The sequence below is a fragment of the Benincasa hispida genome, chromosome 12, assembly GCF_027475165.1.
Source record: "Benincasa hispida cultivar pf3 chromosome 12, pf3_genome.v1.1, whole genome shotgun sequence".
Taxonomy (NCBI): Eukaryota; Viridiplantae; Streptophyta; class Magnoliopsida; order Cucurbitales; family Cucurbitaceae; genus Benincasa; species Benincasa hispida.
In genome coordinates, this window is record NC_143489.1 from 3,742,803 (window position 1) to 3,759,174 (window position 16,372).

The window sequence follows — 16,372 nt, forward strand, 5'->3', positions numbered from 1 at the left end:
GATTTACACCAAGAGATAGCAATGCTAATCACATGATAAAAAAAGAGGTCGAAATGTTGGGTTTTGTTGTTGAAGAGGCGATTGTTTTGTTCAAGCCAGACCGACTCGAGGAAAGCTCTAGCAATATGTTTCCATAGGAGACTTTTTCTCCCCTTGAAAGGATGATCATCAATAACAAGGGAGAGGAATAGGTTGACATTCGAGGGAAAGACCACATGCCAATTAAAAGCAAGAAGAATGTGGTTTCAAAAGGTCCTAGAACATAAATACATGGCTTTGAGATTCATTGTCTTTTTTGCAAAGAGAGCACTAGTTGGGAGACATCGTAAGAGAGGGGTTACGGCGTTGGAGCTTTTCATGTGTGAGGACAACCCTATGTGAAAGCTCCCAGAGAAAGAATTTTATCTTTTTGGGGTAGTGGTTGGACCAAATACCGTTAATTGAGTCTGTAGAAGATAACCCATTATTGACGTACTGAGAATCAATCTAAGACTTAGTAGAAAAGATGCCAGTCGGCTCTAGCTTCCATAGCCATTTATCTTTTATTTGGAGGGGTTGATAGGTGGAGAGTGTTTAGGAGGGAGCTGCCCATTCCTCAGTTTCCAAATCATTAAGGTGTCTTCGAAGATGGAGATTCCATCCACCATTCGTCTCGTTCCACAAATCAATGACCATACCTTCTTTTGCAAGAGACAGAGCGTATAGATTTGGAAAAGATGTGTGCAACGGGTTATTGTTAACCCAGGCACCATACCAGAATCAGATGGAGTTCCCACGGCCTAAAATGGCAGTAACATGTTGATCCACAAGAGGTTGGAGATAGTGCAGTGCTTTCCCAGTTCCTTTGGTAGTGGACATGGATCTATTATCAGTTTTGTTACCACACAAGGAAATTTCAAGTTTAGCCATGATCACTCTCCGCCATAGAGCAAATCTTTCCATCCTAAAGCGCCAAATCCATTTTGCTAGGGGACCCTCATTTCTCAGCTTGAGGTTGGTGAACCCTAAGCCACCCATGGATTGAGAGGATGTAACTTTCTTCCAACCAACAAGATGTAAATTCGATTCATCTTCCTTCCTTTTCCATAAGAAATCTCGATATATCTTTTCAATAATGTTTGCCACTTTGCAAGGGAGGTTGAAAAGGGTTAGGTAATAAGTGAGAAGGTTGCTTAATGAGGCTTGAATAAGAGGTTAACGTCCCTCCCTTGGAAATATATGATGAAAACCACGCTTTAATTCTTTGCTCAATTTTCTCAATCACTGGGGCCCAAAATGAGAGAGTTCTGGGCTTGCCATGCAGACGTAGCCCGAGGTAGGTGTTAGGCCATGATCCGACCTTGCAACCATATATACTTGCAATGTCCTGAAGCCGAGTGGGAGTAAGATTGATGCCAAGAATTTCAGACTTTTGGTGATTGATGGATAGGCCAAAGCAGGACGGGAAAGTATCAATTACATCAAACAAATTCTTGATGGGAATAAGATGGTGTCGTCTGCAAATTGAAGATGGGAGATGGATAGCCCAATATTTTCGAGATCAAAACCTCGAATCTTTCTATCCAATTCAACTTGAGATAACAAATGACTAAGGGTATCAATGATGATATTAAAGAGGAAAGGAGATAGGGGTTCCCCTTGCCTAATACCCCTAGAAGCATGAATTTTTCCCCTAGGACGACCATTGATAATGATGGAATAATTTGCGGATGATATACAACCCAAAATCCATTTTCTCCAAAGGCATCCGAAACCTCTAGCTTGTAAAATGGTGTCAAGGAAGCCCCAATCGACCGTATCAAAAGCCTTTTCAATATCTAGTTTAATCACAATGCCCTTCTTTCCCTTTCTGGTCCACTCATCAATAAGCTCATTGGCAATAAGCGAGGCATCCAAGATTTGATGCCCTTCAACAAAGGCCGATTGGTGTTCTGAAATAAGTGTAGGGAGGACCTTCTTTAGTCTATCAGAGAGCACTCTAGCCAAAATCTTATAAATACCAGTAGTCAGACTAATAGGCTTGAAATCACGAACTCTTTTAGCATCAACATGCTTGGGGATGAGACAAATGTAAGTCTTGTTAAGATTGGCATTGATGATACCTTTCTTAAAAAAATCTTGATACACCCTCAATATGTCGGGCTTAAGGACGTGCCAAGATTTTTTTAGAGAATTCAATAGTGTATCCATCAGGGCTCGGGGATTTATTAGTACAAGAGTAGAGACAACCCCCCAAATTTCTTGTTCATTAAAGCTGTGAAGACTGTTGCATTGTGAGAGAAGGGTAACTACAGATAGGTATTATCGTGAGGTTGTTTTTCTTGGTGTACAATCTGGAGAAGAAGCCAGAAATTCCTCATCGATATCGAGTTCGGTAAGAAGGCTCACACCAGCTATGGAGATAATTTCAAAAATTGTGTTTTGCCTTCTCTTTGTGGCTACAACACGGTGGAAAAAATGGGTGTTTAGATCTCCTTCGCTAAGCCAAATGGCTTTGCACTTTTGTCTCTAAAGAGTCTCCTCCTTGGCCACCATTGAGGGGAGCTGTGGTTTTAGACTATTCTTTTGTACTCTATAGATGGTAGGACGATTAGATGACTCCTCCATACCATCAAGAAGAGTGATTTCCGCTATAAGCTATTTCTTTTGCGTGTGAACACAACCAAAGGTATCTTTGTTCCAAGCTTTGAGAATTGCTTTAAGGCCCTTCAACTTAACAATAAAGCCATGTCTCGGTCGCCCAAGCAAAGAAGTGTTCTTCCATCAATAATCAACCAGGTCATCGAAATCTTTGTGCAACAACCATATATTTTCGAAGCGAAAGGGGGTGGGACCCCATTTGTCAACACCAATGGATAGCAAGATAGGGTAGTGGTCGGATGTTAGTCTCTCCAGAGATGTAGTGTAGGCAAATTTCTGTTGGATGCTTTCAATTATTAAAAAACGATCTATGAGTGTGAAGATTGAGTAGTGTCTATAAGCGGACCAAGTGTAAGATCCATTTTGCAGTGGAATGTCCAGGAGATCGGCCCCATCAATGAAAGTATTGAAAGTTTTCATACTTGCCTTTTGGGGCTTGTCATTTGATTTTTCATAGGACAATCTGGACACATTGAAATCACCTCCCAAAATCTAGTTTTGCGTGCGAAAGCCTTGTAGATCGTAAAGCTCCTGCCAAAAGAGAGGTCTATCTTTTGCCCGAGAAGGGCCATAAATCCTAGAGAGCCAAAAGGGAAAGCCATCAGCCAAGGAAAACTAAATGGCAAGTAAGAAAAGACCTTTAAATACCTTTCCAAGATGGGTCGCTCCACATGATGATGATGATACCCCTAGAGGTTCTCGATGGCTCTAAAACAATCTAACTGATATGCCTAGAGCTCTAAAGAGACTTAATGATAAAACGATCTACATCTTTGAGCTTTGTTTCTTGAAGGATAACCATTGTAGGATTGTGTTTTAAGATAAGATTTATCACAATCGCACGCTTCTCCCAAGCATTGATGCCTTGGACGTTCCAGGATAGAATGATCATGTAGAGGAGGTCCACCCACTGAGATAAGACTTAGAAAGCTCCTTGTCATAATTGATAGAGGTGTAAAGCCTCTTTAGTTTGTTAATGCCTCTGGTTTGCTTCTGGGATCGTTTGGCCTTTTTGAGGTGGATGGAATAGCAACAATATGCAGATTTATGTTCAAGAAGCCAGGGAACCACAATTCGAAGGTGGGATGTAGGGTCAGAAGAGCTTGAAACAAGATCAGCCTCCGGTTCAAGGTCGCTCTTGGCCAATAAAGAGGCGCCAACCAACGTGTTTTGTAGGAAAAATTCGGGGGGAGGAGAGGTGGGATGAGTGAAAGGGGAAGGAGGAGCAATGGAGAGGGAAAGAGGACTATAGTCTAAGTCATCATGGTTAAAGAAGTTTGGGCAAGATGCCGAACAGTTGAATTTATTGCCGAGTTCAAGATAAGACCTTTTGTTTTGAATGGTGATGGATAGTTTGTGTGGGGAGTTATGAAGGTTGGAAGGTGGAGGCAGAGAGAGAGAAAAGTTTACGTTAGAGACTGGCAGGTGAGGAAGCAAGGAAGGGTTCATTTCAAGATTAGTGAAAGGGCTTGGATGGGCTGAGTGTGGTGGAGGGTTGATTTCGATGGCTATAGGAAGGTCAAAGGGCTTATTGGGACAAAAGTTGGACTGGGGTGAAGCAGATTATGGGAGTGGAGGAGGGAGCAAGGGGAAGGTTGGGCTGGGGTGGAGTGGGTTGTGATTGAGAAATGGTAGGCTGGGGTGAAGTAGGCTTTTTAGAGAGGGTAGATGGGTTGGTTGAAGGAAAATCGGCCTGTTAGGTTTGTAAAGGAGACGATTTGATAGGTATAGGTTGAGGGATGGGGGGTGAGATAGAACGGGTAGGTGAGGGGTCAGAGGAAGGTACCTGTGGAGCATGTGCAGACGCTGACACAGGGTACGGTCCGAGGATACCCTTCTGTAAGTCAAATCGTGCCTCGTGTTCTGCGTCGCCCGGGGAAAGGCGTTCGTTCGGTGGCTGAGAGCCATGGATTCCGACAACAAAACCCAGAAACTGGTTGCTGTTAAAGAAGGGATCGATTTGCACCACTATCGGAGATGCAGATGGAGAGGGGATCCCAACAACAGTCGAAATGAATCCATGGAATTTTTCTTAACTCTAATCGTCGCTTCTAAAAGATCCAAGCGAGATAATGTTTTCCTTGCAACTTCAACAAAATCGTCATGGGTATCCCCAATAAGCTTGAAGGTATGGTCATCCCAACTGTCCAAAGGGAGGTTTCTGATTTTGATCCATCCACCATAGAAGGGAACAACAGGATTCACTTTGGCCGCGCTATTACTCCATGTGGTGGATTTGAGAGAGAACGGACCAACCTTGTACCAATTTTTGATCGACCCAAGGGTTTTAGTTTGTTCTTCATCCTCGCATCTAAGGAGAGCCCGGTCAGCTTCTATAGGATTAATTGCACAATGGACACATAGTGTACTTGGAGGGCCCTCATAATATTGTACCAATCATCGTGGAAACAGTGTCTTGTGACAATGACGGCCGTGTTGAAGTGAATAGTGGCATGAGCTAACTTCGTGGAATGTTTGTAAGTGTTGTCCCTTTGGATTGTGTTAATGGGGTTTTTGTCTTTAATGCCTCTTTGGAAGATAGAGGAAAGGTTTCCTTAAAGGAATTTGTTGGTGCATTTAGGGGGGATGGTTGTGGGTCACATTTCTTTTTGTCTAAGAAGGATAGAATCAAGGTATAAAAGGCTTTCCAACCCTTTCTTCCTTCACCAATGGGACAAGAATCTTGTTTAACCCTCCATTGTTATCGAGTTTGGCAACTTCAGCCAGTATACCCCTCTTGTTGCTTGATTTCTCAATCCATACACTCTGTTCATCGAAACGAAACTCCTTAAAGAACGTCTGGATTAGTGGTGCAGTCAATAAAGAGGAGAAAGTCTTAATGATCCAGGTGAGTGTCTGCCAATGCAAAGCGATAAAGGGGGAGGGGGTGGGGGGGTTGAGAAGCAAGCATGGAATGTAAATTGCAAATAAGGTAAAAGCAGCCTATCCTAGGTTTTAGAGATATCCCCATTGCTTGCTTCATCATTGCATTCATATAATTTAATTTCTATCTCTTGCCTAAGCTTAGCCAACTCATTTAGTAATGCTAAATGGAAGTCCGAAACACCTAATTAGCCAACATGTATAGATGTAATGCATGCCAGGCATACTAGCTAACCACATTAAGATTTGAGGAATAAGCTAAGATGAATGACGAATAGGTAATGAATTGCAAATAAGGTAAAAGTAGCCTATCCTAGGTTTTAGAGATATCCCCATTTCTTGCTTCATCATTGCATTCATATAATTTAATTTCTATCTCTTGCCTAAGCATAGCCAACTCATTTAGTAATGCTAAATGGAAGTCCTAAACACCTAATTAGCCAACATGTGTAGATGTAATGCATGCCAAGCATACTAGTTAACCACATTAAGATTTGAGGAATAAGCTAAGATGATTGACGAACAGGTAATGCCTCATTAGCCACTCAATACAGTTTTCATCTAGGTAATCAAACAATGCTAATCAAATGGTGTCATACAGTCCACAAGTTTAACTTATAAACTTTGCTACTTGGCAATTAAAGGACTTAACAATTACAGATTAAGTTTTTTTTTGAAAAGGAAACAAGTCTCTTTATTCATTAAGAAAATGAAATGAAAAGACTAATACTCAAAATAAAAGGATACCAAAAAAACCAGTAGGTGCACCAGGAATCTCAACTAGGTTGACATCCCCTTAGCGCCCTCATCACTTCCAAATACTAGCAGCAAATGAAAATACAAGGATTCATAACATTACAGTGAGAGACAAATTGAAAAAGAGGGATCAAATAAGAACTAGATGACCTAAGAACAAAATAAAACAATGGTAGCTAAAAATCCTTTGGCTGGGAGGCTTCAAAATGCCAGAGAAAGAAAGGCAAGCCAATCAAGCTCAATTCCTGACTAGAGTAGTCTGTGAAGGAGCTTGTGGGAGAGCTCCAAAGATAAGCTTTAAAGCTTGGCTGCTTCAACCCTTGTAAACCATGGAGTTTCCTTGTCTTGGAAGATTCTTTGGTTCCGTTCAAACCACAACTCAGATAACACTGCCATAACAGCGTTGGTCCACAAAATTTGATGAGATTTCTTAAGGCTTGGACCTACTATCAGCTGCTGGACGTTATCTCTGAATGCAGTCTCAAAAACCCAACTTAAGTTGAAGAACTTGAAGAGTGATACCCAGTAGATTTGAGCATAAACGCAATCGAAAAGAAGGACCACCTCATTATGAGTAGTCCTACTGACCTTCCTTTAGCTTCTACTAAGGATCACCCTATATCTTATGAACTCCATAGGCCTTTGATAAATGAGACTTCGAAATTGACCTTTTTTTTTTTTTTTTTTTTTAAATTCTTGAAATAGGACAGAATCCGGATTGATTTTTCAAAAATCTTTTAAGAATCGATCTTTTTGAAGAATCCCCTAGCCCTTTTGTGTTCCAAGTAACTATCATCATTAAGACACACCGAAAATTAAGAGCCTCAGCTAATCTCTTCTTGCCCCTTTAATCAGGCTAGGACGATATCACACTCTTTCAGGATGGAATGCAAGGATTGGGGGATATTTGACAATTTTAGAGAGGGGAATGGGAAAGCTTCTTTCCTAACTTGTGGAGGATCTTCTGGATGACGAAAAAGTTGATTCAGAGAATGACCCAAGCCCTCTAGGCAATCTTCAAAATCTTTGATGTCATCGACTTCTATTTAGTCAGGCTCCTCACTGCTTACACTAGCCAGTGAATCGTCTTCTGAGTCTTGAGAGTCCTAAGCTGGCGATAAAAAAGAATTGCGGTTGGATCCTTGTTCAGTCGGGGAGCAACACTCATTTGGGACGCAGTGCTGATGAGATAATAAGCTATTGGGGGAAGGTAGGGGAAATGATCTCTCTTTAACTAGACTCGAGGCTTGAAGATTTGCACAGCTAACTTCAAGAAGATCAGGATTAGTGATGGCAGACCAAAGGTTAATAAAGGAAGTTTGCTTTCTGGCAAAGTGCCTGGGAAAGGGCCTAATCCCAAAAGGTTTTCTTTTACCTTGAGAGTCTTGAGAGGTTTGCTTCCTTTTTGCTGTTGGTGTCGGAGGGGAGTATAATTCTGATGCTGTGGGAAAAAAGTTTGAATGGTAGTGACTACGGGTATTTTTTTGGAACCCAAATCCGCGATATCTTTAGTGAGATGATCTGGAAAGAAATCTTCACTGAAGGGTTGGTTGGAGGCTTCCAAAAAAGCGAAGAGGGATTTGGTTTGGAAAGGTCGCCTTGAATACCAGAGCCAGTCAGCTCATTAATGCTTGGGGCCGATTCGACTTCCTGGTGAGAGTATGCAGGGCCGACTGTCCAATTCTTTTGAAAAAATTCTTTGGCGCCTTTTTGAGGAGATGTTGAGTGGCCGTGACCCTTGAGCTTCCTTTCATTAATATTATCTCTCTTCAATAAAAGCGCATCTGAGAGAGGAACCAAGGGAACCTCAACCGGCTAAGATGCGTGAAGAATTCGAGGGGGCGGTTCAGAATTCGAGTGGAGCCTTGACTTTTTGGCCCTAATCTGACCCTCTTTCTTCTTAGCCTCCTTGCCTTCAACAGAAAAGCCTGGACTTCTGGAGTATTTTGCTTTGCAGTTTGAGGGGAGGACGAAATCGAACTTGGGGTTTACTAGATCACATAAAATGTCTTCATCTTTCATAACTTCACTTAGACGAATAATGTCAATAGGATTTGTAAAATCGAACATAAAAAGCTCTCCTCTGAGCTTGTTTGGAGGGCTGATTGACAAGATGTCACCAAAATTCAAAAATATGGTGCCCCTTCTTTCATATGAGATTTCTAGAGTTGCTGGGATGAATCCACAAAGATTTTCTTTGACTTGGATTTTGGCTTCTGAAACATTAATCAAATTTAAAGTATCATTTGTAATGTTCACTAAACCTCTGAAATAGGCCCCGATTGCTTCGAAAGTTTGCTTGCTCTAGTAGTCCAGGGGCAGATTCTTTATTGAGAGCCAACCTCCATAACCTTTTGCATACAAAGGTCTGCCGTGGATGGATTTGTTCCATTTTTCTAATTTCAAGTGGAAGGAGCCGAACTTTTGCCATTTGCTTGGGCTTTCAATCAACTCATCCATTGAATCTCGGTTCAGAGTCACTAGTGCATTTTCTGCAAATAAAGGGTTGATAATAACATTAGATTGAAAGTGAACTTTGAGCGTGTTACTAATATCTAGCCAATTGTCAAACTCAAAGAGGCGTGAGACAACCCATAAGTTATTAAAGTCTGGTTGGAGCACTTTGGAATTCTTGATAACCCATTGGTGTTGTATACTCTGTTTTTTGAAATCTGAGGCAGGGGCTTTAGGAACCTTTGAGATTCTCCTTGTCTATTTTAGGGAAGGGGTGACTGCCCAAGAAAGGCCTGTCTTTTTCTGTTGGAGGCTGGGAAGCTTCTGAAACAAGCACGGGGGACAAGGAATCCTTGATGCAAACACTGACCATATCATTGAATTCTTGCCAACCGGACATTCCATCACCATAAGGGATATGGATGTTTTTTCTTCCTCCCGTCGGGGGCAGACCGCGCATTCCACAAACCAACCTTTGTTAGCACGGAATTTTGAAAGGCGGATGACACATTGATCTACTCTTTCCTTTAGAAGGAAAAATTCAAACGTCGGACCATTTAGTAGCTTTTTCAAACTTCCATCTAGCCATTGTGCCATTGATGTTGAGAATAGAGTCTTTTGCCCTTTTCCCATATCTTCTATGTAAAAGCCATTGCATGCTTTCCAAATACAGAAGAAGTGATCTCCAATGTTGCAACTTTTCACATCCATGAGTTCAGAGACAAGGAGTGGCTGGAATGGGCACCGGAGTTATTGAGGAGTTGGGGAGGAAAGGACTAATCTGACTGGCCGGAGAAGTTTCAGTAGATGCGGTGGAGGAGGAGGTTAGGATTGATGGAGGAGGAGGTTAGGAGGGGAGAGAGGAGGACAATTACAGATTAAGTTTAAACCTATAGCAATCAATCATGCAACTTTGACTAGTTTGTCAAAAAATCTCAAAGAAGCACAATCAAAAATATAATTCCAAGATGAAAATTCATAGACAAAATAGAAATAGTCAAGGTTTAGAGTTTAGCACAAGTCTCACAAGGTTACAATGGGAAAAAACCTCAAAAACTAGGAATTGGGGATCTTTACCTTCCCATTGAGATGAGGAAGCTAAAACCCACGATCTTTCAACTCAATTAAAGAGAAATGTTATATGAAAAACTTAAGAGGGCTACGATCGTTCAAAAGTTATGACCTAATTACGAAAGTGCTATTTTATAGTTGGGTGATGTCACCGTGGAGTGCCGAGGTGCCACCGAAATTGCAGAATCCATTTTTTTAATGTCGTGATGAGGTCCTTGCTAGGCCCCCCATTAAGAAAGTATATAAGAGGAGGGGTAGAAGGTGTTTTACACCTCAGACAGTGGGGTAGCTGGTTGTGGTCCCTGATGGTACGTGTTGCAGGGGAATGTTGGCATTTAAGCTATTGTTTTGGCTAGGGTTAGTTATCTTGTGTTTTGTGTATGAACAATAGTTCAATAGTGCTTGTGTGGCTGTAGTTCGTTGTTTCTTATTCCAGTGTAATCGAACTCTATTCCCCTGTATTTTGCTTATTACCATTTTGAATGTCAAATCAAGAGGAAATATCCTTACAGTCCTCTAGGGGTGTTTTGGTCTTTTTGACTTCCATTTGGCCTAGTTGCTTTATTATGGCTCTGAATTGGTCCATTTTAGCTTCATTCTCTTCCTAATGCTTGATTCTTCCTCTGAATTGTTTGATACCTATAAAATAATCAATTAAACACATTAAATAACATAACGATCTCGAATTAAGCAGAGTGAAATAGCACATTTTAGGTGCTATCAATATTGCATAAGAGCTTTTTTTTCTGTTGGAAAGTACTTAAGTGGAGCTTCTGCTATGTTCATTGACTCAAAATTTCATTAAGATAGTTGGTAATGTGGTTGGAGCAATTTGGGTGGACAAGTTATCAAATCAGCCCGTGGCAATTTCCAAGGATGGACAATTATGAAAAATAGCCTCTCCAAAGTGGTTAGGCCTCAAACTGTAGGTCTTATTAGATGGAAGAGGAACAAACCTTCACAATTTGCAAGGAAAAAAAATTCCTTAAGCACTTTTTTCATGCCACAGGATCGACAAAGAAGAGAATACCCTCTTATGTCGCATTCACTACAAAGTCATACATGTATGTCATATACGTACATACATATGTATGTAATGGGGGTTTGTATGGTCCCAAATCGTGAAGACATAGAGTAGGAGGGGTACAAAGGAGAGTTGTGGGAGTTGGCTGACAGTTAGTGGGAAGGAGTGTGAAGGCAAGGGTATGGATGGCAGGGGAATGTTTTATGAGGGGTTGGAGCGTTGGTGACTTACTATGCAAGAATTATCAGGGAGCTTGGGTGAGGGGAGGTGGTAGCTCTCTTGTGGTAGCTGGGGAGTGTCCTATCCTTCTCTTCTTGTTTCTTATTGCATTTGGGTAGTATTAGCTGTTTTACCGTTCACATGGTCAACATTTGGTGTTGAAGTTATCGATCAAGCTCTGTATCACTGCTCTGTTTGTGTATTTGGGTATTATTGTTGGTTTTTAGAGATGCTTGGAAGAAGTTTCTTAGGAGGCATTTGGGGCAAGGCTGGAGTTGTGAACTACATGGAGGTATGAAGTCTGGGGAATTGTGAACTCTTGGCCCATAGTGTAAGGAATTAATAAGGTATAAAATTGATGTTTTTTTAGTAGTGGGACCTACCAACTCCTTGGGCCGAAGAAGGGGGAGTTCACAACTCCCTACTTCTCAACTCCTTGACCTAAACACTCTCTTACGGACTCCTATTCTAATAAAGAGTAGAGAATGTAATCTACATGCCGTATTCTATGGCACCATGCTCTATTTCCCATTGTTTTTTTGCCATTTGATTTCATGATATTAAAGTGAGAATTGTTAAGGGGTGCCCAAGATGGCCCAAACACTAATGGATGTATAAAAAAAAATAACTCCAAAAGAATAAAAAACCTAAAGTGTGTGCTCTTTCCAGTTTAATGTCCCTTTAATGGACACAGATCGTAATAGCCCTCTTAGCCATCTCTTGCTAATTGTTTATTTCTCGGCTGTCCAGGCCTTGTTACAATTTATTATTTTTTTTCAACGTAAGTTGCTGATTTCATGAAAACAATTATTTACCTTGAAGAGAAGTAAAGCATACAATTTACATGCTGATATTCAGATATTTTTACTTTATGGTAATAATTGCTACACTTGTTAAATTTTTGGGGCCCTTTTAAATATAAAAAAAAAATATTTGAAAATACTCACATTTTATAGCAAAAAGTTCCAAAAGTACTTTTGTACTTCTGGAATTTTTTGCTATAAAGTGTAAATATTTTTGGGATCTTTCTATTTATAAGAATTTCCCTAAATTTTCACGTGGAATTGCATGTAAATAGTCAGTTTGATTCAACTCAAGCTTTCACTCTGATTCGTTTCTCAAAATCTAGTAAACTAATATCTCATGCCAACTTCTCTGCAGAAATGATGATTGGTGCTTTGAGGGGAAGAGTAACATCTCCTTTCCGTCATACTATATTGATGAGAATGTAACCTGTCTTTCTTTTCTAATCCTTCTAGTGCTTTTTGGTCTATTTTTATCACAATTTGGTTCCCATTATAGTAACCGACGATCAAGACACAAGAGTTAATTTTAAACTTTGAAGGGAGTCCTGAATTAGATTAGTCGCTCGTCTCTTTTCTTTCTTTCCATCTTCTTCTTTCTTAATAATCTTTCATTTGAAATAAAAAGGAACTAACATTCAATTTTGAAAGGTTCTCGCTGAATCATCATAATCCGTAGTTTTAGAACATTCATTGAGAACTGGTGGTGGAAGATAGCTTGGTGGTCTAGGTTTCAAATTAGTGCAAATACTCAAACTATATATATATATATATAGGACAGGAATGCTTTATCAAATAAGACTGTCTACTCTTGGAGATTGTGCAAGAAAAGGCCATATGTCAAGTCGAAGATGATTTTTGCCTTGGAACCTTGGGTACACAATGGCAAGTTGCAAAAGAGACTGAGTTGCGAGGTTTCAAATAAAAATGATATGGACGAAAATAATAGCTACAAAATACGGTTAAATTATAGGTTTAGTCCATAAACTTTCAAGATTGTGTATTTGTTCTCTAAATTTCAAAAAGTGTAGATTGTGTATTTGTTCTCTAAATTTCAAAAAGTGTCTAACAGGGCCTTGAACTTGAACTTTCAATTTTGTATCTAATAGATTCTTATCTAATTAAATTTTCAAATTTGTATCCTATGGCCTACGGGTCTTTGAATTTTCATTTTTGTGTTTAATAAGTCTTTTTTTTTTTTTTTTCTGAGATAGTGTTTAATTAATCGTCGATCTACATTTTTTAAAATTCACGAATTTAATAGATATAATTTTTTTTATGAGCAACAAAGGGTATTATTCAAATGGCCAAAAGCCTCGTCAAAACGACCTAAGAGAACAAGGGGTCATATCCCCGTTAGAAGGAAGGATCCAAATACCTTCCAATCAAGGAGAAGAGTATCTAAATTGTAGTTACAAAACAACTTGGGTTGAGCATGCCAGTCACAAAAAGAAGAAAAGGAAGACAAACTTATTGAGGAATACCTTTGCCTTTCTTTCCTTCCAAAGGCTATCCCTAGCAACATTCTTCCAGAGTACTCTAGCTTAAAATTGAAAGTTTAGAGTCCAATGTTGTATTTAATTGATACGTTAATTTTTAATGATTCGAATATTTCAGGGACCTATTGGCCATAGAATTGAAATTTGAGGGACACGTTAGACATTTTGTAAAGTTTTGGGACCTATTAGACACAAATTTGGAAGTTTAGGAACCTATGGATACCTTTTAAACTTCAGGGACTAAGTGGATCGAATCTTTAAGAGTTTAGAGACTAAATTTATAATTTAAGGATAAAATAAATATCTCAATTGAAAGTATACCTGACTACTAAGTTTTCCCATATTATTTACTGTATCTACTACTCAAATTTGAGAGATGTGAAATAAGGATGATTTTTATTATTTAAATGAAGATTTAGTTCAAATTAATCATATTTATTACAACTCACAAGTAATGCCTAGATCAATATTTATGTTAAGTAATGTTTTAGTACTTTCAAATTTGAGGTGCACCTTTTAAAAAGTTTCAAATATACTAGAAGTAAAGTATGAAGACATTATCGCCCTAGAAAATGTTTACCCACTATCACTGTTTTACATATAGTATAAATGAGTTTGAAGTCCATTACATAATTACTAATGTACTGCTTCATTTTGTAGGCAGTTATCTGCTTGGATGGTGACGGCTGTAAGATTAGAAATGGATCTGGATTTATTGAAGGAGAATCTGATCTTGATACCTCAATTGCTTGCGATTCTTGTGATACATGGTAAAGTTGGGGCATTTGGCCCCCTTTCCTCGCATTTGTAGAATGCATTATATGCATGCATGGATGCTTACATACATATAGGCACGTACTTATGCACATATATACATGTAATCATACATATATAAGCATGTATTTTATGAATATGTACGTTAATATATGATATATGTAGAGATTATCTCAGTTTAGGGCTTCCTAATAATAAGGTACAAAATGAAATTCTTATAGCTGCTTTTTCTTAAAGAAGATGAACAAATAAAGTCAAAATTTATGGTGTAGTTTGAAACTGAGGAATCTAGAAGACCATGTAGAAACAATCTCAAATCAAAAGATAACTTGTGCTAAAGTCAATATTCTAGTGGGAAATATTCTCAAAACTTGATGTTTGGATTAATGAAAGGCAACTATCCTTTCTCAAAACTCCTTCCTAGAATTATGCTATTTTCAATAACAAGCACCTCTTTCTTAACCAAGCTTGTTAATTCCTCAAATGCCTAAAGAAGATCAACCTTTCTTATGGGAGCTTAGTCTTCAAGGCATCAATACATATGAGGTGATCCCAATGAGATAGTTGAACTGCTCTTTATCGCCTGGATGGTGTCCCAGGTAGAAGTTGTAATGAAGTTCAAGACCACCTCTTTGTTACATGTAACTTTTCTCACCAGTTTTGGTGCATCATCCTTAAGGCTTTCTACTGGACAATGGCTCACCCAGTTCATTTGAAGTCCTTACGGGAGACCTGTTTAACCAGCCACCCATTCAAGAAGGAAATGAAACATTATGGCTCTGGGTTGTTTGGGGACTTCTTTTGTTTGATCTGATTAGAAAGGAAACAGTTGCATCTCCAATCACTCTTATACAACTTTTGATAGACTTATGGACTCAATTCATGACACTGGCTGACTCATTCTTGGTGTAAATGTTTTCCCCTTCACTCTTTTTCTTTTTGTTTTTTTGAAAAGGAAACAAGATCTTTTCATTGATATAATGAAATGAGTCTAATGCTCAAGGTACTAGAAACAAAAAACAACGAAAAAAAAAAGACATCGGGTACAGAGTTTTCCCCTTCACTAATTATAGTCTCAAAAGCTAACTGTAGCTATTATTGTGAGTACAGAGTTTCTCCTTTTGTTGTATTTTATATCAACAAACCACCATGAATTGGCCTTGTGATCAACAAAGGCCATGTAAATAAAAAGGAGCCTTATGGGAATGGAATAGATTCAAGCCATGGTGGTCGCCTACCTAGATTCAATATCTAAGTTAGCCTTGTTATCATTTATTTATTTTTATAAGAAAGGACCACTTTCATAGAGGGGAAAAAAATACAAGGGCAACAAAAAACCAGCCCACAAAAAGGAGGAAAACACACTATAAAAAAGGGCTCCAACTATGCAAAATAACATCTATAGAATAGTTACAAAAATCCTTCAAATTCGAAGCTCACAGTAGGGACAAATCTCACAAGGGTCCCTCACCACACCTCTAAAAACTCTATTGTTCTGCTCAGCTCACACCACCTACAAAATAGCACACGCCCCGCAAGCCAAAGAAATCTACCCTTTTGTTATATATTTCTTTATTTATTTTCCTGTTTGTATATTACTGATTATTTAGTTGGCTCTTATTTTCTCTGGGTTAGTTTCCCCTTCAACCCAATATAATAACTTTTTGTAGGTTCATTTTTCTCACTACATCATTTCTATTTGTATCGGATAGGAAATTATACTGTAGCTTGATTTACTGATATGTTTCGTTTGACCAAGTCCGAAACTGAATGGTATTGATTTTTATCCCTTAAGTTCTTGTTTTAATTGTATGGAGACAGGTATCATGCATTCTGTGTTGATTTTGATCCTGACGATACATCTGAAAGTACATGGTTATGCCCAAGGTTAGTAAGAGAAATTGTTATTTTGTTGTTTTGCTAGATGTTGCAGTTTCCAGTATTGAATGCAGAGTAATTGATCTATTTCTTTATGCTTTGTAACTATCAGTATAATTCAAACTGGTTCTCATGCTAAAAGCCAGAAATAGCGATAATGTAATAACAATGCTGATTAAACAGGAAAAGCTGTTTTCAGGTTCTGTCCGATAGGTTTGTTAATCCTCTGGCTTCTGAAGTTTTATTGTGCAGTACACGATTTTTTCAGCTTTGTTTTTAAATATTTGATGTGATTGAAGCAAGATCTGACATAGCATTTATTTAGGTCCTTCAGAAAAAAGTAGGAAGCTCGTTGAATAGTCCTCTAAAAT

General features: G+C 39.0%; 1 protein-coding gene across 6 annotated transcripts in view; it reads left to right on the forward strand.

Annotated features, from left to right (window-relative positions):
* LOC120067924 (RING/U-box protein) overlaps window positions 1–16,372 on the forward strand; it is a 30,353-nt gene that overhangs the window by 5,902 nt on the left and 8,079 nt on the right. For 3 of the 6 annotated variants that reach the window (XM_090308522.1, XM_090308523.1, XM_090308521.1), the window contains 3 exons: window positions 12,209–12,275; window positions 14,014–14,119; window positions 15,945–16,010. Coding sequence is in view for 2 of the 6 variants with exons in the window: in XM_039019564.2 (XP_038875492.2) it covers window positions 12,209–12,275; window positions 14,010–14,119; window positions 15,945–16,010 (243 nt within the window). In the remaining 4 variants the exon portion in view is untranslated. Of the gene's footprint in view, window positions 1–12,208; window positions 12,276–14,009; window positions 14,120–15,944; window positions 16,011–16,372 lie in introns of all 6 variants that reach the window. The other 3 variants (XM_039019564.2, XM_039019565.2, XM_090308524.1) reach the window with 2 other exon arrangements.